Genomic DNA, 22,146 nt, shown 5'->3' with positions numbered 1-22,146 from the left:
CCTGAAGTTTTTGTTTATAAATTTAAATCAAATAATACATTTGTTATGATGTTAGTACTTAATTGAATAAATATTTACAGCGGAACTCATTAAACCCGGTGCTCATCCGCTATCAGAGTTGAAAAAAACTACGACGGTGCTCAAATCTATGGGTAGCTGTGGTAAGTTATTGGGCGAGTTATTAAGCAATCTTGCGAAAGATCTAGGACCTAAAGTGGTAGCCGAAAAATGGGATCGCAGTGAACTGCGATGGCCTGATCTCGTTGATACGTCGAAAGAAAATGTAGACGATATTATTCAAAGATATAAACTTGAATTCCTGACATCTGATTGCATTGGTACTGAGAAATGTTCGGGTGCTGAATTAACATTGGATCAAATACGTAACCAATTGGTTAACTTAATGCGTGGCAGCGGTTTTGATAACATCACCGGTTGGATTTCCGTAAGTATAACTGAGTTAATTTTATGTCTTAAATTTTCATTTAACGAAACAATTTGAAGATAATCAGCGTATGAAATATTAATTCGTTTTATAAACATTTCATTGATATGTGTTGATATTAATTACAATGAATAGAAATATAAATGTAAAATTATTTATATAGAAAACTATAAATTATTAATATTAATTTATTTTATAGGCTAATGTCGGCAGCAGGTCTAAGCAGCCACAATTTATTAGGACCCTCGTCACTGCTATCTTAGAAGTATCTATGGGTAAGTTACAGTTTTCACGTGAATCTGTTGAACCACTATATATTTTTAATAAACGACCATTCAAATTTATCTATGTCTCGGAAATCTAATTAAAACAATTGAAACATTCAACAAAATATTCCAATACGACATGTGTAGCCCGCAATCGGTCTCGTTCTTGGATGACAGGAATGAGAACTCAGATCGTCAGACGACGATCGTAAAATACACTATTGTTATCTAGGGTGTTTTATTCCCTGATTTCAATTGGTCAGGTAGCATCAGTACAGGCCCGTGTGCAAATCCACTTCGTTCCTTACAATTAGCCATCATAAGACAGCGAAAAAACATTGAAAATAAATAAAAATCTTTTAAAGTCCAAACGACTAATATTCGTTACTTGGTTTACGATTGGCGGAGACATCGGAAAATTTGAGGGTGTTAATTGAAAGAGTATCACTCATTTATGAAAATAATATATTTGTCACGATTTTTCCAGAGCCCATACCTGCTTCAGGAACAAATCCTTCATCCTGGAAGTTGAATAGTGAGGTCTTCAAGAGTTTGTTACCCTTAATAACGCGCTACGTAGACACAGAACCCCAACTGGAGCTCCAGTGTTTGTTTGCAATTCAAGTTTATGTTCACAAATTGGAGCATCCTCAAGGTAAATTAATAATTATACATATAACAAAGTTCAGTGTAATTAAAATTTTCAGTTTCTATAAGCAACATGTTTTTGTTATAGGAGTCCTTGGTAATGTAATTGATGCCTTATGTGAGGGTAGCATAATCTCAGATGATGCTTTCCTCTCGTGGCAAAACTGCACAGACCCAGCGGAAATGATGGGCCATGCTGTAGCGGTGGTAACACTCACATCATTCTTCGTTAGCCTTGGAGAAACTCTTGATGAGTCCAGCGAAGAAGCATGAGAGGGCCTTAGCACATTTGGTGGCTCCAATGGATTATAATAAAATTTAAAAAAATACAAAGGGACGAGTCAAGAAAAATCGATCCACGTATTTTTTTTTTCTCCTCAACATATGATTTCCTTACAAATCTACAAGTTATACAAGCCGTCGATTTTTCTTTTGTTGTTGCACTCAATGTGACATTTCATGAAAATGCTCAACTCGTCTCCTTGACTCGTGTCTTCAAGAGAACTCGTGCTAAACAAACAAAAAGACTTTATATTTTTTAGAAAGAAATTTCATGAACATTAAACTGAGAAAAAAAAAACATAACGAAAACCTTTTTCTTCATTAACAAACAAATTTGAGGCCAAATTGCTGAGATAGTTTTCGAAGGAAAACTTTTCAACATTAAAACATTAAGTGAAACCATTGAAATATGAATAATATTGTAACAAGTGGGGATTTATGCGAAGTTGTGTGTATTATAGTCTAGGACGAGGCAAAAGTGAAGATTTAGACAGGTTAGAATGAACGAAATAGAGTTATTATAATAAAACATAAAAAAAATACGAGAGAAAGCGTGAGAGAGAGAGAGATCGAGCGAAAAGTGGTCGTATTTGAAATACGCTATACATAATGAATATAAATATTTAAATTAATGAATTATGATACAAAATATGCAAGATTATTATTATTATTACTATAATTATTATTATTACTACTATTATTATCATTATCTATTGATTACGGAGTATAATTTAAAGCTGAGAGAACAAGGACGATAAGACACGTGAATGAAACTGATCCATAATCCGGGGGGGATTACATACATGATTTATTTTAAATTTATTATTTTGTATGTGCGCTCATGTGGTATAAAAAACTTAACGACGCATTGACATAAGCTCTACGCTTTTTTGCACGGTCAATCATTGATAACAATCGCAAATATGACGACAAACAATTTATAAAAAAAAATAAATACAATACATTGATATAAAAAAAAAAACGATATTGTGACGGTTCTTCCTCAACAACTGAAACCAATATGTCCATCAGACTTTCTTGAGTCAACTCAACGACTGAGCCCAAAAAATGAATGAAGAATGAAGGAAATAATATTCTCATTACAAATGACATTCAAAATTATGTTGAATAATGCGTTGCATTGAGAACTGATAGAACATTCATCACAAAACATTAAAATAATGTGCTTTATCGAGGCGTTACTATTTTTCAAAACAGCCCTAATTATTTATAGAGAAAAAGAAACTATAGGATTAATTAGAAATGGTGAAATGTGTGAATACGGAGAAGACGCATGTGTGAATGTTTATTCATGTGAATTTTTTTAATGAACGAGAAATTGTCACTATCCCGTTTGAGCGCGGTAGTATATATACATATATGCATATAGTAGCCTATAATATATGCATATAGGTATTGTGTATGTCGAGAGTCCGAGGACTATCACACTGCATAAAGCTCGCTAAAATCACATCGTCATTCTGCCAATGCAAATGAAAAATAATTAAGATGAATACTCCAAGGATACGACGAGTACTCATCTACACATATAACTGGTGTAGATAGAATATTATTAATGAAAAATGAAAATACAATTAATTATGATTTTTCAATGGAATTGCTTTGTCCAATAAATTGAAGGAGTTAGAAAGGACGATCATGGGTGGATATACGATCAGGGCTTATCGCCACATTGATCGACGCCCGGCTGGTCGGGGCGATGACATGAAGCTTCTCAAATCTAATGAAGTGATTATTGATGAGAACATTTGAAGAAATCGGCTGCGTTATGGTAAAATTCACTTGCATGGAAATACTGTAATTAGTGAAAATTATTAGATTCTTTTCGTTCAATTTGCCCTGTAGCTTTCAAATCAGCGTACAGGTGGAAAGATTTCAATTGAAATTGAAATATCGTGGGAAATCGATGAAACATCCCCAGGTATATGAATAATCATCCTTTATTTTGCATGTAAATAAACGGAGTCGCGCCCCCACGTTTTGCAAGTCTATGGATTCACTGGATGGAATCGCGATACTGTAATTATTACTAACTAAATGGATGAAAAAAAAAAATGTATGAAAATCCAAATAAGCGATACACAATTTTGAAGAATTAAATGAATAAAACATCGCTGCAAGGGTTCGCAAAGTTCGTGTCTCGGGTCATTTTTACCTCTGTAATTTTTCATTGGAGTGTAAAACTATATAAATCCAAAAAAAAAAACGAAAAATGACCCTGGAGAGATGCGAGCGGCTGAACATTGTATGTTCATTTTTTACACTCCACTAATCTACGAACATAAAAAAAAATTATTAAAGAATAATTGAGCGAACGATGGTGTGAATTGAATTTAATTTTTGCTTCCTATCCCGACGTCATTGACGTTATTTTTTTCCAATGAAAAGCATCAAGAATGGAGAAGTTGAATCAATCAGGGAATCATAACTTTTTTCAGGTTGAATATTTCAATATCCATGCGAGTACTTTTTATTTATTTTTATCGTTTGATTTTGAAAGACGTTACATACAAATGCTCCTTCGTTATTTTGCGGGTAATTGTACCAACATCCCTGTTGAAGTGGTGCACGAATTAGGTAATACAGAAATAAATAATTAAATATATTATAAATGCTAGTATAATTCACAGGAGAGTGATGAAATTGTTGAACGGTCATATAGAATAAAAATTACATTTAATTAATTAAGGGGTAGAGTGAAAATGTTTGATAGAAAGGTTTGTCTGTGTCAGCAATGATAAATAATTGTGAAAAGATGATTTTGGGATACTGTAAATAAAAATAGCAATATAGTAAGAAAAAAAAAATGAAGGTGATGATGTAATATTTGATGAACGAATGGGTAGTGTTGAATGGGTAATTTGTGTCAATTTCTAAAGCTCCAAGAGTTAATACCATCTGAAAATACGTTATGTATTTTCCCACAGCTTTTTTTTCTATTTATCTGTAAGAAAATGAATGAATATATATGCAATAGAGTTCCTTTGATTTTCTTGGCTCGGGACATGTCCTGAAGGGGGAATGGATTCCTGTGTTTGTATGTAACAATTAGAATTATTTAGTTACATGGCGATGGGCTCATATTTCATAAAAGCTCGTGAAAGCCTGGGAAACCCTGGAATCGGCCGATTTTTTCGAACAGTTTTTATTCGCTTGGTACAAATTCATTTCAACTAATTTCTTTCAATTCGAGTTTATGTCAGTAACTATAGGATTATACATTTTTGAATTGTCTTGGAATTTCGTCAAACTGACGTAGCATCTGCGCTTTAAAAATTCTCAAGTCCTTTGTATCAATTATTCATTTATTTAATAATTGCATCTCGTGGTATTCAACATGGAATGTCTAGTCGACTTGGGTTTATTAAAGGGCAGAGGATCTTCTGAAATGTGCTGATGTGGTCAATGGTCCTTCTTCAGCAAAGCCGGCGATCTCCTGAGGTATAATCGAGTACTCTTCGATGCCCGTGCATGGACGACACATGCATTCCAGCGGTGCCTTAGTTGTCACCTGATTAAATTGAATAAACGAATTATTATTCGGTGTTGACATTAAAATGGATTAGAATCCCCAGGTCAATGATGTTTTTTTCAAAATATATGTGTATCTACTTGATCTGTAAAATAGTTATTCACGGTGGTACCAATAAAATACCGATTTTCTATGTGTTCACTCGATTTGTGAATAGCGTAGAGGAAGCTGGGGCATGACGGGCTACCTAAGAGCAGGCCAGCCATTTCGATCATCTATCATGCTCAAATCTCTTCTTGTCGTCTCATTTTGTAATCTGGGATTTGTTTTGGAGCTCTTTAACGTTATGAATATTTCAATAAGTGCGAAGCAACTTTCTCAGGTTTTGTGCTCTTATGACATATCAAAAAACTGTTTTTCACATTTTCCGGGTGCCCCGTTATGCCCCGGTTGCCTTAATGATGGAGCTCATTCTAAATCCAGACTTCCATGAGCTCCACTTATTTAAATCTAAGAGAATTGAATTATAAAAATTTGGAAAACCTTTCAATGTTTCAAAATCTTTTCACTGTCAGCCATTGTTTCTGTGATAATCGAATTTGTAATTTTATGATATATTATTTAAGGAAAGTATAATTATAGGTCCGGTGAGATACTCTAATGAACTGATTTTCTAAATTAGTTTTTCAAAAAACCCGGCTGCGGGGACATTACGGATTTTCATGAGAATGCATCGTTCTCGATCCGCCATGACAGTTCCCTGTCTACGTTTCGTTGTCATAGCTAGTTTCCCAGTTCATGCTTTGTATAATAGACCACAAATTGAGTTTTCTCTCACTCCTGTAGGTCTCTCTATCTACTGTCACTTTTTTTAATTGAGGTTAGGGCCAGTGACTGAGCTTCAACTTAATCGAGACATCTAGAACTGGCACTTGATGTAATAATCGAGAGACACGGGAGCTTATCGTTCAAGTAACCATTTTGATGATTTTATTGAAGTAATTTTTAATTTGCCAAGTCTGTGAAAGTCTATTTTTGACGACATTCCAATTTTTGAGTTTTGGGAAAAGTGAAAGAGATGGCAGCAGGGCGTCACTCACTCCATCAGCCAAAAGCATTCAACAAAGATGGTTAGATACATGTTATAGTGGGTCTGATCAATGGAAAAGTGGGTGGCCATCTGGTGCCATTAGTTCTCAAACTAACTGAAAAACTCTGTTATTTAAAATGGTTCACATTCCGGAAAAATTCCCTTCAACCAAATAAGATACGAAAACAACATGGCAGTTCCAATTCACTAAACTTCCAATTCCAATCTCATAGTGTGATTGGCATTCGAACACGTTCATCTACAAGTTGTTGTGTTGTTATAATTAAATAGTTGTGCCCATTAGTAAATAGTCATATGAAGGATTAATATAAATCATCATAATTACTTTGCGAAACTTCCGTTTTTCGTTGGGACAGAAGAGAGAAACAGTTGCTTCGCGCTCACCGCTCTCCTGACAGCACATGCAGCTTCTCTCCATTTGCCACATTCTGGAGCCAGATACCTTGAACATAAGGTTTATAGCTTTTTTCGTCATAATATTACAGCACAAACCGAAGAGAATATTTTGTTGTTTTTACCACATATGCAAGTGATTGTTTTTTTCGTATTTAGCTTTCATCATTACCTCTGTCTGGTGTATTTTGATTTCGTTTTTGGTATTATCTTAGTGTTAAGGGCATTCATTGCATTTTCCGTCTTAATAAGACTTTTCGTGAGACACAGAAAAGGTCCGCCTTTATTGTTCAACGTTGATTTACTCACTGAATTCAAGATCCCAATTTCAAGCTCATGTTTATATTGCTTCACACATTCAGGAGCAAAATAGTAAACCTCAGTTGAGGTTTTGAACAATATCTCGGAATCTAACAGAAATGACGAATTTTTGTAATTTACATTTGTTGTAGCATTCAATTTGCTCGACAAAAAAGGTTATAATAAACTTTTTCAATCTCTCCTAGATTCCAAGATATTCATTAGAAACTATCTAATTGTCTACGTAATCATGTTGGTTTACTATTTCGTTACTCATTTCATATGTTTTTTTTTTACTATTATTTATCACAGATTGAAAAATAGCTATATGTGAATGACTTTATAATTATAAAAAGTAACATTATATATGAACGACATATTGGCATTAATTAATTACACTTTTACCTGTATGTAGCTACTGCAACGTCCATGGCAGATGAAACTGGGTATTCGTTTGGGTAGGCATCCATTGGCCTTGAGTACGTGCAGCATCTTCGTCATTTTGCACTCATCAACTCCAACCAAAGCCTCAACTTCTTGTTGCCAGCACCAATGAAGCACACCGAAGACCACTGATTTACAAGTAACAAACACAATTATTTTAATTATATATCATTTAACAGAATTGAATCATGAATTGCGGACAGTTAAGTCGATAAAACTTGAAATTTCATTTAAATAATGTCATTTCTATTTTTGATTAGACGAGAGAATTTTTTTAATAACTTAAGTGCGAAGTGATAAAACGAGATCAGTGACTTTTAATTGTTGATAGGTTTTTAATGAATATCTCAAAATTTATAGCAGATAGCAAAATTTTTATTAGTACCTTTATTGTGGATCGAATTGAGTTCTACAATAAATGTGATTATGAAAAGTTTGCTGTCTCTCTTAGATTCGCAGATATTGCTAAAACTTTCGACTGAGAGATTAGTCAACTTATCTCGGTTCACTACTTTCTTACTGAACTTATGTTGTTAATTTTTTCTCTGACAGAAAATAGTAAATTGATTGAATTAGTTGATATTTCCGTCTATTTACCAAGATGAAAAAATGTTATCCAGTTTGTCGGATACATCTTTTGAGTCTCACCGAAACGGATAATGTGGTGAGGAATCTAAACTGCAGGGTACTTTTATACCCAAGGGTGAGCTCCATTTACGATACAAGATATCCGGAGGGGAAAAATAGTGGGAGTTCTTGTACTGGTCGTCAACCTTATCCCGTAATCTTGCGTGCCTGCCATTAAAAAAATAGCTATTTACCTCTTTATTTACTCAAATTCTATACATTTGGAAATTTTTCGAAATTTCATGGACAATACGATAGTAATTCGCATGGAAGTGACACTAAATTTGAATTACGGAAAAAACGGTACTGGAATTCAATGTTTTAAGAAGAATTCACGCAAATTCGCGAACTTTCAATGAGACTGAGACAGAAAGTTCAAAGTCTTATTGAATTTCATATGCAATATGAAAATTTAGAACCAGTGACACAAGAATGTTCCATTTTTCCCTGGACTTTGTGGATTGTTCAGAAATATCATTGAGTAATTGAACAAGAAAGTTGTGTCTTTTACTAATTTTGAGACTATTCGAATACAAAAAAAATGGGATGTTTGATTTTTCAACGATAAATTGTTTTAAAAATTCAGGGAAAATTCCCTAGAATAAAAGTTAGACAATTATTAATTACAAAGCTTTAAACAAAAAGTAATATTGTTCGATCTATTTAACCAGAAACTGCCAATATTTGGAATTTTTTTTAATTTCATTTGTTTTTCTTTTTCATTATTTTTAAATGTCTTTATTTCGACTTAGCAACTCTCCAACGATTTCAATTATTGAACATCTTTGCAGTGAAGTAGTCTCTGTTTAATTTCTGGTGTTGACCTCGCAATTTAAGGGTGACAACGAAATTTTTATTGGAACCTGTTTTGGAGAGCAAAAAAGAATCTAGAAAACACCTTAATATTTTTCAACAAACGGCCTTTCCATAGGTCTCTGGTAATCATTTTATATACTTGCACCAGCTGTTGGGCCCCAATCCGACATCAGAATTTCTACTGCACTTTATCCATCCAGAAAATCCTGGCGAGTTTACTAAATAATTACTGAAAGGGGCTTTTTTCTAGATCTTTATTTGTTCTAAAAAAAGATATTCAATCAAATTTCGCTAGCTCTCTTAGATTCGAAGATATTGACACGGGAATAATTGCAGTAGCTTAACTTTATGCACAATTTTATTATTGATTTCAATTAGTTAATCTCAACTATAATATTTTAACTCTGACAGTTCAAGTTGTTTTGCAAATTTAAAGTCATCCAACTTAATTTAACTACTGAACTAGTAACGATTAAATTCCTCAATAATCAGTCAATCAATAATTTAGTTTACTCAATATATATGAGACATTTGACGTTGTTTCGAAGTCATCAAAAAGGGTCTTTTAACAACATTTGTTATCTTGACAAATATGAGGTTAAAAAAAAGCTTTTGCCCTTCACCACTTCCCCAACCAGTGAAAACTCAAGTGACATGACTGGAAATTTTTTTAAAAATCATAACTCCCTGACAAAAAAATCATATTGATAACATGGTATTTTTTTAATTTTTCAATTTCGAACTTGATGTAGAACTCAATCAAATTATTCAATTTGATTTCTCTGGATCTCTTTATAAATGTCGAAGGTATCATATCGATGTTTTGAGATTCGAGTGATTGAACGAATCATTCCTGCTCAAGCCATTTGGGAATTGACGTAATATTATTTGATAAGGACTATTCCCTCTCAGATTTCTCATGGATTAAAAAGAGCTAATGAATAAATCAAGAAGTAATGAATTATTCGACGATACCAAATTTTCATGTAGAAACGTATTAACAAGATTTGATCACTTGGTCTCATACATTTTGTATTTTATTCAATCAATCAAGGGACATGATACATTTTTAATAAGGCTCAACAATGTTATTAATGTTCATTCCTTGTAAAATTGAAATTTATCTTGAAAAATCTCCACATTTGAAGCACTGACAGTCGGCGGGTTCTCGTAGTTTTATTTCCATGGTGGCAGTTTCTGCTGTCATCAATTTTATTCCGTCTGGACTGTAGCAATGGTGCAGTACGATACTTCTTTCTTTGAGGTAACTCTCGCGACAGCAGTAGCAATCCTAGATAAGCTAGAAATTATCTAAGAATGCATCATAACTGTAGAAGAATAGGGTTTAATGAGGCAGCTGAAAAATGACTTTCTGACGTAATTCAAGTAAAACTAAATTTTCATTAAATGTTAATTACTTTTTTTTTAATTCTGGCAAGAAGTGTCGACCGGAGAGATATTGTTCAATGAATTAGTTGAAAAAAGAATAAACCAGGCAAAATTAAAGACTATAGGAAGCTCCAGGAGGAGCCTGATGATCAAATTCAATCGAATGAAAAAAGAAGTGTTCATTCAATTGCTTCAATTTAATTCATTGAAATTTGTCATACAAATGAAAACATCAGTTCTTCACGTGTCACATAACATTCTGGACCACTCGTTATTACAATTACAAAATTGAAAACGCACTTTAACACGGGGCTTTCATTCAGTCAAAAGCTATAAAAAAATGAAATAGATAAAAGGTGACATTTTTTGCTTGAATTGCGTCAAATAGTTAATTTTTTCAAGTGCGTCTGTTTTCCCCACTCTTCCCCATTCAATATTAATTCATATTGGAAAACTACCTTGAAAAATCCGGTTGTTGTCATGATACTAGGCTGTACTTGCGAATTGCAGAAACCCTCACATTTTGTGACAGATAAATCGTCAGAACAAGTTCTAAGGAGAATTCCACCTTCATCAAATTCTTCTGTAAATAATACTTGATGCAAACGATTTTCTTCGACGCTGTGTCATGATTTTGAAACCGATAAATATGCAGGAAAATACGATTTTTGCAAATACCTTTCGTTATGTGAATTTCCGACATTAGCGTTTCGCAGGTATCATCCACTGTCTGGCTGACAAGAGTTCCCAAACTCATTCCATACCCAATAATAGTGAGCACCGAAATTCTGCACATTAACATGTCCATATCTGACAATGAAAAAAAACTCCCCAAAGCTAAGATAAGAATGAAAGAGCATAATACTGTCCTCTGCCTTATATACGGTACCTTCCACACTTCAGAAAATCCTCAGGAGGTACAAGATCTCCTGCCAGGTCTTAATAGCTTCAACGATAAGCACTTTTCCAGTTCTTGTCTTCCACTTTTCTCTATATTAACATCGATTCCAAGTAGGTGATTTTTTTTTACAATAAAACACTGTATCTTGAATGGTTTTCGGTTATTTCCGGATCTAATTTATTGAAAAAGTATAGTGTCTAGAGATCGAATCAATTTATTTAAAAATATGTGCATCTCCTATTTCAAATTGAATTGATGCAATTCAGGAAAAATAGTCTAGTGATCACTACGTGTATTTCCAGGACAATTATCTTTTAAATCCTCGTTACTGCCGTAAGCTGCACAACACCAAATGCAATAGAAATAGTTGTCTCTCAAATACTTTGTAAGAATCTCTAGCTTTTCATTTGTGGAAAGCAGCTCCTGTTGCAATTCTTCTTTTTCTTCATCTTCATCAGTACTTCCATTTTCATTTTCAATTTCCGGCCAAAACCAGATTTCTTTCGGCTCTTGCAGGTTTTCCTTAACATCCAGTTGTTCACAAACCTTTTGACTTTTTAATAAATCCGTTACTGTCAGTTGTTCTGCTTTTTTAATTGATATTCTGTTACGAAAATCTTCAGTTTTCAGAGTGTCCAATTTAGCTGTTGGATTGATGATTTTTGGGGGCTTTCTTTTATCTGATTTTCCTAAACCCAGTCGATTTGCTTTGACGTCGACCGGTATGGGCTCTGCACGACCAGACTCAGTTTTACCGATGCCTTGGCCCGGTTTGTAGCCCATTTTTATCAGCATTTCAAAACCTGAAATATGCAACACATTGAGATAAATAGATCAAGCACCCTTTTATCGATAAAATCGATTGATTCAAAAAAATCTTAAAATACAATTCTTATTTTGATAGCTTCCTTTCTTTCTTCACTTATGAATCTATTGATTTAAAGTGTCTCCCTTTGAACGTAGACCTTAGTGGGCCCTATCGGCCACCAGTAATAAAAAATGAGCTCATTAATTCTTCTTTTCATAGTTCTTTTCATAGTTGTTCTATTGTCATGTCCGGTTTTCAGGAAATTTCCAAAAAACTGGAAACATGAAAAGATACCAAAAAAATACTTTAATTCTATGGGATAGAAAGAGGCATATTGATGATTTATTTCTAAAAATAACTATATTTTATAACCTGAGACCTTTTGTAACCTGAGAAATATTTATAATAATGTCCATTCTATATTCAATGTATATTTACCCTTATTGTCACTGGATATAGCTGATGATAACCCTTCCTCTCTTTTTTCTTGTTCCATTACTTTAGCTGATTTATTTTTCTCTCTCATTCTTTCCTCAGCAGCCGCCTTTCTCTTCAAAAGTTCCACTTCACGTTGCTGAGATTTTTTGAAAAATAAACTGGTGGTTGTTTGTTTTTCAGTTTCCAAAACAAATTTGTCGGACATGTAATCCTCGTCGTCTGACATTTTGTGTCTGTAAATATGTATAATTTTACCAATCGATGATATATTTAGTTTGCTGAATATGAGGAGAAATATCACCTTTATATTGATGCAGAGAACGTTATAAGAATTTTATTAGGGATCGCGGAGAATTTTAATCTTCGTGTTTATTAGAGTAGAATTAACATTCCTGCACCATGCATTTTGAGGTTATGTTAGGGTAGACCATTTCCACATACTCCGGAGAATTTTCAAAACATTAACATAATAAAAAAAATCATCTTACTCTGCTCCAAAATTCTCTTTAAAAATCCTTCAAATTCCTTGCTGTCTAATAACTAACTATGGCATAAAGGACTCGTAGTTTTTTTTAATGAACTCTACAACTAAATTATGGGTTCTAAAAAATTACATTTCCGATTTTCTTCATCTAATTCATAAAAATCTGTTTAATAATAATTATGATCAATGTTTAAACAAAACAAAATAAGGATGAACAATTGTCATTGTTCATATTTTCCCCAAAAATATTGTAACTAAAAAGATTTCCACGCCTCTATTCGGCTCCGTCCGCTACGAATCGATAGGTATCGGGTGGAACGCGGAACTTGTTGACCGCAGAGATTGCTAACAAGTTGGAACAGTGAAACTGAAATAGTATACACGGCTGAAGTGCTTACACGAGAATTCCATCCATCCGTCATAAAAAAAAAAAGCAAAAACTCAGTCGCATCGAGGAAAAAACAAGTGTGTGTGTGCGAGGGAGAGAGAGAGAGAGTGGAGAGGGGTTAGAGAAGAAAGAAAAAGGCATTTGATGGAGGAGCAGTCTGCACTGCTGTATTTCGTTGCTGATAAAGACAACGTAGAGCAGAACTAATGAAAAGAAAAAAAATACGTTAAACCATGATATTTTGGGTATAGGATATTGGTGGTTGTATCATTACCACGGTGAGAGACACAGATCAGTGTTGTTTGTGTGTGAATTTTGAGCTGAAGGAGTGAAAGAGAGTGGCAAAATTTGTGAAGAGGAAACTAGTCGGTTCGTGTTAAGTTCACTCGGTGATCTGATTTATGCTTACGTCCGAAGTCACCTCCCAATCTTCGAAACAACTGCCCATCGTGCCTAGTGTAATTCTGGAGGAGAAGAGAAAAAACAAAAAAAGTGTCTAATTAAAAGTACTTGGGAAAAACGTCATAAATTTACATTCTCAATAAACACAGTTCGCCCGACCTAAAAAAAGATCGGAGAGTAGAGGGTTATATTGAAGCAGTTGGGAACAGTTTGGAAGAAAATAGAAGATCATCCAACGCAACCCGGAAGTAGCTCCTTAAAAAGAAGATTATGCGTTGATTCACTCGCAATTACCCTCACGTCAACTCACCTGTGAAAACAAGAAGTTCTATTGAAAAAGGAAATTTCACCTTGGTCATCACACGAATATGTTGTCCATTATCCAATATCTGTCGACGTTACATTTCTCCCACGTTGCTGTATGCAATTGTGATATTTGGATGTGAAAGAAGCGAAGTAATAATAAAAGTTATAGCAGTAATAAAATAATTAATGTTAAGTGGTTAAATATAAAACGTCACAATTAATTGTGTGGGCAACAGTCCGCATGCTACATATGGACTTTGTGAGACAAACATTTTCTACCAATACGGAATATCAAGAGAATTATTCAAAAAAAGGAGAAAAAATTCCTGTGGCTATGGTTGTGGCAAGCAGTGGTTGGGTGCAAAATGCCAATTTTACGAATCAAAATGATAACAACATGAGTACAGAGAGTGAACCTAACAAGATGAGCGCCAAAGGTATGCTAATATGCCGTGATAATTCTCATGCATTTGAGGATAGGACACTTGTTTTGGATTTACCTGTGAAAATTGGCAGATCGGTGGCACGTGGACGTGCTGCACCAGACAATGCAATATTTGATTGTAAAGTCTTATCGCGTAATCATGCATTACTGTGGTACAATGGTGGAAAATTTTATCTCCAAGATACTCGAAGCAGCAATGGAACATTTATCAACAATGAACGTCTCAGTTCCACTGGTATACAATCTAAAGCCACCGAAGTTTGTTCAGGTGATATTGTTCAATTTGGTGTTGATGTCATGGAGAGTACGAGAAAAGTCACACATGGATGTATAATAGCCACTCTTAAGCTTTTTTTACCGGATGGAAAAGAAGCAAAGGCTTCCAGAACAACGTACGGTAGCAGTGGAGATGTTACCCTGGAGGATCTCTACAAATTGAATCAATATGTTCAGGAGGCTAGTAGACGTGAGCAGGTACTCCATTCAAAATTGAGCTACCTACAGAAATTGGTGGAAAATACGAGGAAAGCAGCAAGCCAGTCCTGGAAGGCCTTGATTGATGAAGATCGATTATTGAGCCACGTGAAAACAATTGAAAGTCAACTTTGTGCATATTCAAAAAATTTCACGGATGACAAAATTAGAACTGAACTTATTAATCTTGAGGAGCAAAAATCTCAGTATCAGGTTGCTGCTAAAGAAGCTTTGCAAAAAGTACATCAGGAAAAATTAGAAGTGACGCAGAAATTAATTGCTCTCGAGAGTCGTCTTAATGAAACCGAAGATGAATGCCAAAGTCTTCATGAGATTTCAAAACATTCACAAATGGAATTACAGGAATTAGCCTCAAAGTACAGTACAGCACAAAAGAATCTCACACAATTGGAGGCAAAACTGGCCGAGAAGGAGCAGACGTCAACAGAACTTGTACTTTCAGCAGCCCAGGAAAAGCAGGATCTGGTGGAAAAAGTGATGCGTCAATCAAAAATTGGCCATTCTCTTCGCCAGAAGCTCAATAAGAATCGATCTGATTCCGTTAAAATTCACAAAGAAATTACTAGCCTTCGAAATTATATGCAAACTCTCCAAGATATGAATTCAAAATTATCTGAGGATTCCAAAGATGGTCTCAATCCAATTGAAGCTATTAATACAATAGTAGATATTCTCAATGAAATGATTGCTGATTCCGAGAATATCGATGATCTTGAAAATCTTGCTGTGAGTGAGGACAATCAAAACAAATTCCAACAAATTGATTCTAACGAAAAAATAGTCAGGAACTCCTCTGACATTTTATATAAAAAGAATGAAATAGCAGAAACAACCAATGAAAATCAAAATGATGCTGATTATATTTTGCCCCCACACTCCAGGCGGACATTAGTGAATGGTAAAACAAATGTTGATGAAAATCAAGCTGAGAATGAATTAAACAGTGGAACGTGTGATGACACAAGTAGCATTGCCAGTGACGATACTTGTAGTTTAATAGGCGATGATTTTGATGAAAAATCTGTCACAGAGATGAAACCAGTGAAGGAAAAAATAAGTCGTGACACCAACAGATTGGAAGTTCGATTTGCAACTGATCTTAATGGAGATCAGCTGGAGGTACACTACGACTCTGAGGAGCCTGCTGAAGAAGATACTGCTCAGGGTGATGATTCATCAGACTCTGCAGATTCTCCAAATACATCAATGTCTTCAACAACTGCTACTGATGAGAAGGACGAGGAGAGAGGAGATTATGTCGAGGAGAAGGACGATGACCTGGGAATTGATGAGCAAGAGGGCGAACATCTCGACGGTGACTACGTTAAGACCCTGAAACCTTTAACCAAGAGTGATAGCTTCTCTCAGTGTAATCATAATCGTGATCACATTCTCCAGACATTCATTACAGCGTTAGATTCCCTAGGAGGTGATGACGACTTGGAAGCTCGACACCTTGTTAATTATGAGTTGAATGAGCTGCGAGACTGGCTGATTCGTGAACCAAATGAACAAGTGATTGAAAAATTAAAAGAAATATATTACCGTGTTAAGAACGAAAATTCGAGGATGCAGGAGGTCAATGAGGAGCTGGTTATTCTTAAAGAAAAATTCAATGTCTGCAACATGGAGAAATCAGAACTGACAAAGCAGTTGAATACATTCACAACACATTGTGGTGATTTGTTAAGTGCAAACTACAGTGTTCCAATACAATACTTTGCACCAATTGCCATTGCCTTCGGCTGGATGTTATTAGAGAAGATGTTTTAATGGAAAGAACACATTAGATTAAGAGTGTAAATAAGAAGGAGTCTTTCGAAATGACTAATATCGATTCTGGTTTCATTATGAATAAGAAAAATAGTGAAATTAGTGTTTACTTCTTTATTTCGAATGAAGAGTAAAAGTGTAGACCATTTGAAATTTGATTGTAAATTGTACATAATACCATTACCATATATTGTAAAATGGGACATTAGAATGACCGATTGTTTTTTTGGTGAAAAATTCATTAGAATTCGGAGAGAATAGCGCAATGGAGAGTAGTAGACAATACGACGGTTGGAACAAAAACTCAATGAGCTGCCAATGTTCAATTATATCTCTATTAATCTTATTATAATAAGTTATTTCGTTTGAACGATGAAGAGCTTTCAATACAACGGACTTTCTTGTTCACCAGTGCACGACTGTCGAGCGTAATTTGTTTTTGTTTATTCTATTTTACATTACAAAATGGCTGATTGCCTATGCGTATTTTTGTGCTGGCGTCGTTCTGTTATATCAAAAATACCAGATAAATTTCATTTTCCATTCAATGTTAATGTTTATTTAATTGATTTTTCATTATATTTGTTTTTTATACGTTAGGTAATAACTAATCTATGGAAATTTACAGAAAAACGTACCAAAATAATTTTTTCTGATAATATCTACGGGTTCGATTTATATTTTTTTTACTGTTGAAAAAGACCATCTTTTTACTCTGCCATTCTGTTAATCTTTGGAAATACACAAAACGTCATTACTATGAAAAATTAAATTAATTATAAAATTCGTAGCTGTTATTCAATGGCCAATTGCATAAACTAGCAACGGCCTATTACATTTCTTTCTTCACTGTTTTTCTATCGCTTCTTTTTTATACGAAACAAAAAAAAAATTAATCCAAAAAATATAAAAATTAAAGTAATACACGAGAACAGAAATGTATAGAGTCACAAATTATTGTATTTTCTTAATAATTGATTCGTTTACATAGAGTGCCATTTTTTCAAGGTCATTGTATTTATTAGCTTGTTGCGTGACAAAGGCGGATGCAGAATGAAAAAGGGGACTACTCATGGAAAATAAAAAGTTGCTGAGAATATCTCATTTTCCGAGTGTCTAAAACCTTCGTAAAATCGAAAGAAAAAAATCATAAATTGAATTACAATAGAGTATTCATGTAAATACCATTGTTGAAATAATATACTCGTGTGCCACAGTCATTATGGATACAAAAATAACGGAAAATAAAAACTGAATAAAAATATAAAGCAACGGCTCAATTAATTTTTATTATTTAATCACCACTTTGCAAGATTATTAAAGGGTTCATTTTAATTTCTATTATTCGTCACGATAAATACAAAGTTCAGGTCGCCACTTAACTATTGCCTCACTCCACAAAAATGCGGAAGATCTAATTTAATGCAATTTTTTTTTTCATCTCCACGTTTCTCTTATGAGTCATGACTATTCGAGTGAATGAAAGATCAAGTTCAACCATATAATTGTGCTATTTTTATTTATTGTGAAATTTCAATGACTATACACTATTCAATGGTTGTAACCATCAGATGAACGACTGTCTCCACGCTATTATTATTTTTTACCTGGTAATGAGATCGCTAGAAGTATTGTCAAGATTTCCCACCTCAAACCGGAGGCAGCTCAACAAGTTAAGTAATTAAATCTTAATAACTCTGTAGTAGTCCTTCCGCTAAACAGAAGTTGAGCTCTCCTGCAGCTTAATCCTATAACTGTCCCATCTGACTAAACAAGGGTACCCAAGAATGACAGCGTACTATTGATATTATTTTTTTCAGTTGTCATATTGCTTTGCTGACCAGATATTTGTTATTATTGTTAGTTCCATCCCTAATTGGTTAGATTTCCTTGAATAATTATCACATTCGAACTGTTCATATTCGTACTCGTATTCGTATTCATTTGTCATTAGGATGAATAAGTTCTAATTTTATTTACCATCTGCATAAAGAGTCGTCTCACACTGTTATCTTCGTTATGCATAATTACTCTTCACTCCTGGCAACTGAATACAAATTTAATTCCACACATTTTTCATCGTACAGTTATATTTTGTTGTTTAACTGGTTGCAATTCTCGTTCATTCTACGAATATATTAACTAATACTGTCTAAGACCTTCAGTCATTACGATCTTTATTTCCTTTACAGAATTAGATTCATCGGCTGTGCTTTCCTGTGGAAATGAATTGAATATTGGCAATTTTACGTCTCAATCAGAAAGGTGACCCGGAATGCTATACTGATGAAAAGAAAGGCAGAAGAGGGCTGTAATAAAATGGTAGGCGGATCGTCGAACGGAGATTCATCACCAAAACGCGTTTGTCGTGATTTTCTTCGTAATGTTTGTCATCGTGGAAAACGTTGTAAATATTTGCATGAACGTTCTGAAGACGGTACAATTGAGGAATATACATTTTGTCATGATTTTCAAAATGGCATATGCAATTGGCTCGGCTGCAAATTCATTCACTGCACTGAGGCTGAGGAGAAGCATTTCCGAGCAACAGGGGAATTACCACCTCACGTTTTAATTCGCTTAAAAAATAACTCCGATAAAACTGAGTTACCGGTATGCAAAGACTTCGTGAAGGGAAGCTGCCAGAGGGTAAATTGCAAATTTCGACATCATAAGAAAGAGGAACCTCAGCACAATCACATTACCCAGCAGCATATGAACCAGCCAAGGCCTCAGCATAATTACACTATTAATGGTGGTGGCGATAACAGGCAATTCGAGGAGGACAGGAAGTGAGTATAAGTCACAGTATCATACGAAGAATAAAAATCCGAGAAATATGCATTTACGCAAAGTTACAAACAAGGCCCAACTGACTTCGATAGGAATTATTTTACACGAAGAAAAAAAAATCTACGAAATAGATATTTCACGATTGATCCAAATTCTTCATCGATTCAGTTGTCACTCAGTGGTATTCATCAATTCAGTATAAAAAATCCTATGAATTCCTTATCGCGATTGCATAAAATTTGAGAATATCATAAGATTTCATTATATTCCATACAATTTAAATCTCATTTATATACAAGATTTCCATGATTTGATTCTCCTTTTGATACTGCTATTGAATGATTTTGTGAGGAGACAAATTGACGTAGCTAAGTTGACATACTATGTTTCGTATATGGGGCAAAACATCAGAATTTATTTCCAAATGTCACGAGGAGAATTCTAATATTTCTCTTTATGTAATTCATGCAAATGAACGACACGTTGCGTTTTTTTTAATGGAAATTTTAATTAATACTGCTCATTAATTCTCTTGATACCCACAGCAATTGTTCACTTACACGTACGAATATTCGTCCTATCTATCTATAAATAGCCAACCTATTGCATAATATACTACCAAGCACGTTGCTTTCTCAATGTGCATGCAGAGCCCTGTCAGTAACTGTTATAAAACAATGCTTGTGTGCAGTTATCACTGGCAAATGGAAGATCAGCATACGATGGTTCAAAGCAATGGTTATAATGCATCACCACAGCCTGGTGATTACATGGGCCCACTCGAGCCAAAGAGGAGATTAGTCTCCGGTGAAGCTGTTGTTCATTTTGAAGCATCACCATTACTTGGACAGCATGCTCCACAGCAAGTCACACCTGGATATTATTATCCCGTTATTGCGAGGAATGAAGCCAGAGCTATTGTTCTTGAAGACGAAAATTCATTGTTGCGAAAAAAAATTGATGAGTTAAAAAAACAGGTAAATCAAACATCATAATTAACAATTCATTAACAAAAACTCCGCGCAACTTTCTAGTTATCAATATGAAAAATATGTTTCACGTTATGACATAATTTACTATTGTTATCTTCCCTAAATTTCGGGGCATTCACTAAAAAACTGATCTTTACTTAAAAATTATTTATGTCATTTTACCACTTCGTTAGTGAACTCATAAGTCCACGGTCATGAATGAATAAATTGATAGATATCGGTAATTAAAAACGTTACAGTACTTTATTAATAAAGAAAAATGATTTGCAGGTGAGCGATTTAACAGCAACAAATGAATTTCTTCTGGATCAAAATGCCCAGCTACGTATGTCGGGCAAACGTACCGCTAATGTCACAGCTGTGACAGTACCAGCAGTAACAATAACAAACACGGTTCCTCCATCGCAAGCACCAACACCTCAACAAATGGTAAACGCAGCAGTGGCAGCAGGTACTCTGAGAACAGTTACAGCGAGTGTTGCCACTGTTCCAGTTAGCATAGCAACCGTAACACCAGTATCAATTGCTGCTGTGTCAATGGCGCCTGTCTCAATACCACCGCCAATTGTTACAATGGCACAGCAGACGATAACAATGAGTGGATCTGGACCACAGTCTGCCAATCAACAACAAGCCAACTCTCAACAACCTGCGAGTTTACCACTCTCAATATCTGGTGCCACTGCACCTCTCGTTTCCTATCCTATTATGACTCAAGAGCTTAGGCCTGTTTTGCAATGAAACCAAATGTCAAATATTATGAGATGAACTCGTACGGATTACGTATTTTCATAAACAGTGACATTCAAAGTTATTGAGCCACCTCAAATACTATTTTTTATACAAATCCGAAAAAAAAAACAAAAATTGTGACAAGTGGATGTATAATTTACAAAATTATGCTCCTGTCGACCGGGAAAACTTTCCTCTCGAATATCGAATTTGATTTGTTTCTAATTTTTATCATTTTCTTGAAGAAAATGTTCCCGTTCTGTGGCGAATGCGGACAAACATATTGAAAAATGAAAGCGATTTTTGTGGGGTTTTGCTCGGACTACCTCCGTATTTAAAAAATGAGAAATATATTACAACTTTCTTCCTCTCGCGATCAATATGTCTGTACTTGATTTATGTAAGTGAAACAACCTTTTGAGGTGAAAAAATTCTCACCTCAAAGTTAAATAGTAAATAGAGTATCATAAAGGAATTGACTTTCCTTTTTTTATGGCTCAACATTATATAATTTTCCATTTCATTGGCATATTTAATTTTTACAAAACCCAACTGCTTATGCATGAAACTCTTGTTAAGTTCAATGTCCCAATCACTCGTTCAATTCCGCGAAATGAAGGGCTCACTTCATTAACATTTTTTTTATTAAATATTTTCTGTCGAATATTAGAATAGAATTGGTGCAAAACTAATGAGGACTGCGTTAAAATTCAATTAATTTTTCTTCAGAATTTATTTCTTTCAAATTATTTTGTAGAAAGAGAAATCATTCGCTATTCATCACATTGAAGTGAGTCGGGAATGGAGTCTATGTTGTGAAAAATAATAATTCAGAAATCTTACTTTTTACTGGGACGAACCACAATTCTCATGTATGTATCATTATTGCAATAAGAATGTATGTTTATCTGGAAAATGTGATTTTTCACGTTGGACTCATCGGATGACATCAGCATTATAAAAACTTACTCATTT

General features: G+C 34.4%; 6 protein-coding genes across 11 annotated transcripts in view; 3 read left to right on the top strand and 3 right to left on the bottom strand.

Moving 5' to 3' along the window:
• The window catches only part of LOC135163264 (eukaryotic translation initiation factor 4 gamma 1-like), a 46,013-nt gene extending 42,036 nt beyond the window's left edge, over positions 1–3,977 (top strand). For all 3 annotated transcript variants that reach the window (XM_064122534.1, XM_064122535.1, XM_064122533.1), the window contains 4 exons: positions 81–445; positions 645–720; positions 1,199–1,366; positions 1,448–3,977. In XM_064122534.1, coding sequence (XP_063978604.1) covers positions 81–445; positions 645–720; positions 1,199–1,366; positions 1,448–1,632 — 794 coding nt within the window. In that variant the 3' untranslated portion in view covers positions 1,633–3,977. The remainder of the gene's footprint in view (positions 1–80; positions 446–644; positions 721–1,198; positions 1,367–1,447) is intronic.
• LOC135163276 (bursicon) lies at positions 1,837–7,471 on the bottom strand. Its single transcript, XM_064122576.1, has 3 exons — positions 7,344–7,471; positions 6,571–6,687; positions 1,837–5,173 (listed from the first exon to the last, which is right to left on the bottom strand). The coding sequence occupies exons 1-3, from the start codon at positions 7,437–7,439 to the stop codon at positions 5,027–5,029; spliced, it is 360 nt and encodes a 119-aa protein (XP_063978646.1). The 5' UTR covers positions 7,440–7,471; the 3' UTR covers positions 1,837–5,026.
• On the top strand, positions 7,381–21,694 carry LOC135163268 (zinc finger CCCH domain-containing protein 10-like). 2 transcript variants are annotated; one of them, XM_064122561.1, is made up of 4 exons: positions 7,381–7,521; positions 18,847–19,446; positions 20,139–20,424; positions 20,710–21,694. In XM_064122561.1, exons 2-4 carry the CDS (start codon positions 18,941–18,943, stop codon positions 21,178–21,180), a joined length of 1,263 nt encoding a protein of 420 aa, XP_063978631.1. In that variant the 5' UTR covers positions 7,381–7,521; positions 18,847–18,940; the 3' UTR covers positions 21,181–21,694. The 2 variants fall into 2 exon arrangements, with proteins under 2 accessions (XP_063978631.1, XP_063978632.1); XM_064122562.1 differs by lacking the exon at positions 7,381–7,521 and adding an exon at positions 18,074–18,326.
• Positions 9,819–11,230, bottom strand: Pburs (Partner of Bursicon). 2 transcript variants are annotated; one of them, XM_064122575.1, is made up of 4 exons: positions 11,104–11,230; positions 10,893–11,002; positions 10,673–10,797; positions 9,819–10,116 (listed from the first exon to the last, which is right to left on the bottom strand). In XM_064122575.1, the coding sequence occupies exons 2-4, from the start codon at positions 10,969–10,971 to the stop codon at positions 9,946–9,948; spliced, it is 375 nt and encodes a 124-aa protein (XP_063978645.1). In that variant the 5' UTR covers positions 10,972–11,002; positions 11,104–11,230; the 3' UTR covers positions 9,819–9,945. The 2 variants fall into 2 exon arrangements, with proteins under 2 accessions (XP_063978645.1, XP_063978644.1); XM_064122574.1 differs by lacking the exon at positions 11,104–11,230 and having other exon boundaries at positions 10,893–11,025.
• Positions 11,389–13,102, bottom strand: LOC135163272 (G patch domain-containing protein 11). Of its 2 annotated transcripts, none has more exons than XM_064122570.1 (3): positions 12,850–13,102; positions 12,362–12,594; positions 11,389–11,918 (listed from the first exon to the last, which is right to left on the bottom strand). In XM_064122570.1, exons 2-3 carry the CDS (start codon positions 12,585–12,587, stop codon positions 11,392–11,394), a joined length of 753 nt encoding a protein of 250 aa, XP_063978640.1. In that variant the 5' UTR covers positions 12,588–12,594; positions 12,850–13,102; the 3' UTR covers positions 11,389–11,391. The 2 variants fall into 2 exon arrangements, with proteins under 2 accessions (XP_063978640.1, XP_063978639.1); XM_064122569.1 differs by having other exon boundaries at positions 12,663–13,101.
• On the top strand, positions 14,183–17,922 carry LOC135163267 (sarcolemmal membrane-associated protein). The gene has a single exon (XM_064122560.1). It carries the CDS (start codon positions 14,183–14,185, stop codon positions 16,652–16,654), a length of 2,472 nt encoding a protein of 823 aa, XP_063978630.1. The 3' UTR covers positions 16,655–17,922.
• Positions 21,695–22,146: the final 452 nt, after the last annotated feature.

The sequence above is a fragment of the Diachasmimorpha longicaudata genome, chromosome 6 (assembly GCF_034640455.1).
Source record: "Diachasmimorpha longicaudata isolate KC_UGA_2023 chromosome 6, iyDiaLong2, whole genome shotgun sequence".
NCBI classification, from domain to species: Eukaryota; Metazoa; Arthropoda; class Insecta; order Hymenoptera; family Braconidae; genus Diachasmimorpha; species Diachasmimorpha longicaudata.
Note: the sequence above shows the minus strand (reverse complement) of the source record. Positions and strands in the feature narration are given on the sequence as shown.

Excerpts from the sequence above, each read along its gene's own strand:
- LOC135163276 (XM_064122576.1), bottom strand. The coding sequence starts at position 7,439 with ATGACGAAGATGCTGCACGTACTCAAGGCCAATGGATGCCTACCCAAA. Across the intron at positions 6,688-7,343 it reads GTTGCAGTAGCTACATACAG|GTATCTGGCTCCAGAATGTG; the intron begins GTAAAAGTGTAA and ends CTTATGTTCAAG. Across the intron at positions 5,174-6,570 it reads AAAAACGGAAGTTTCGCAAA|GTGACAACTAAGGCACCGCT; the intron begins GTAATTATGATG and ends CAATTTAATCAG.
- Pburs (XM_064122574.1), bottom strand. The coding sequence starts at position 11,022 with ATGGACATGTTAATGTGCAGAATTTCGGTGCTCACTATTATTGGGTAT. Across the intron at positions 10,798-10,892 it reads GGAAATTCACATAACGAAAG|AAGAATTTGATGAAGGTGGA; the intron begins GTATTTGCAAAA and ends TATTATTTACAG. Across the intron at positions 10,117-10,672 it reads CAACAACCGGATTTTTCAAG|GATTGCTACTGCTGTCGCGA; the intron begins GTAGTTTTCCAA and ends TAGCTTATCTAG.
- LOC135163272 (XM_064122570.1), bottom strand. The coding sequence starts at position 12,587 with ATGTCAGACGACGAGGATTACATGTCCGACAAATTTGTTTTGGAAACT. Across the intron at positions 11,919-12,361 it reads TATATCCAGTGACAATAAGG|GTTTTGAAATGCTGATAAAA; the intron begins GTAAATATACAT and ends TGCATATTTCAG.
- LOC135163267 (XM_064122560.1), top strand. The coding sequence starts at position 14,183 with ATGCTACATATGGACTTTGTGAGACAAACATTTTCTACCAATACGGAA.
- LOC135163268 (XM_064122561.1), top strand. The coding sequence starts at position 18,941 with ATGAAAAGAAAGGCAGAAGAGGGCTGTAATAAAATGGTAGGCGGATCG. Across the intron at positions 19,447-20,138 it reads CAATTCGAGGAGGACAGGAA|TTATCACTGGCAAATGGAAG; the intron begins GTGAGTATAAGT and ends GCTTGTGTGCAG. Across the intron at positions 20,425-20,709 it reads TTGATGAGTTAAAAAAACAG|GTGAGCGATTTAACAGCAAC; the intron begins GTAAATCAAACA and ends AATGATTTGCAG.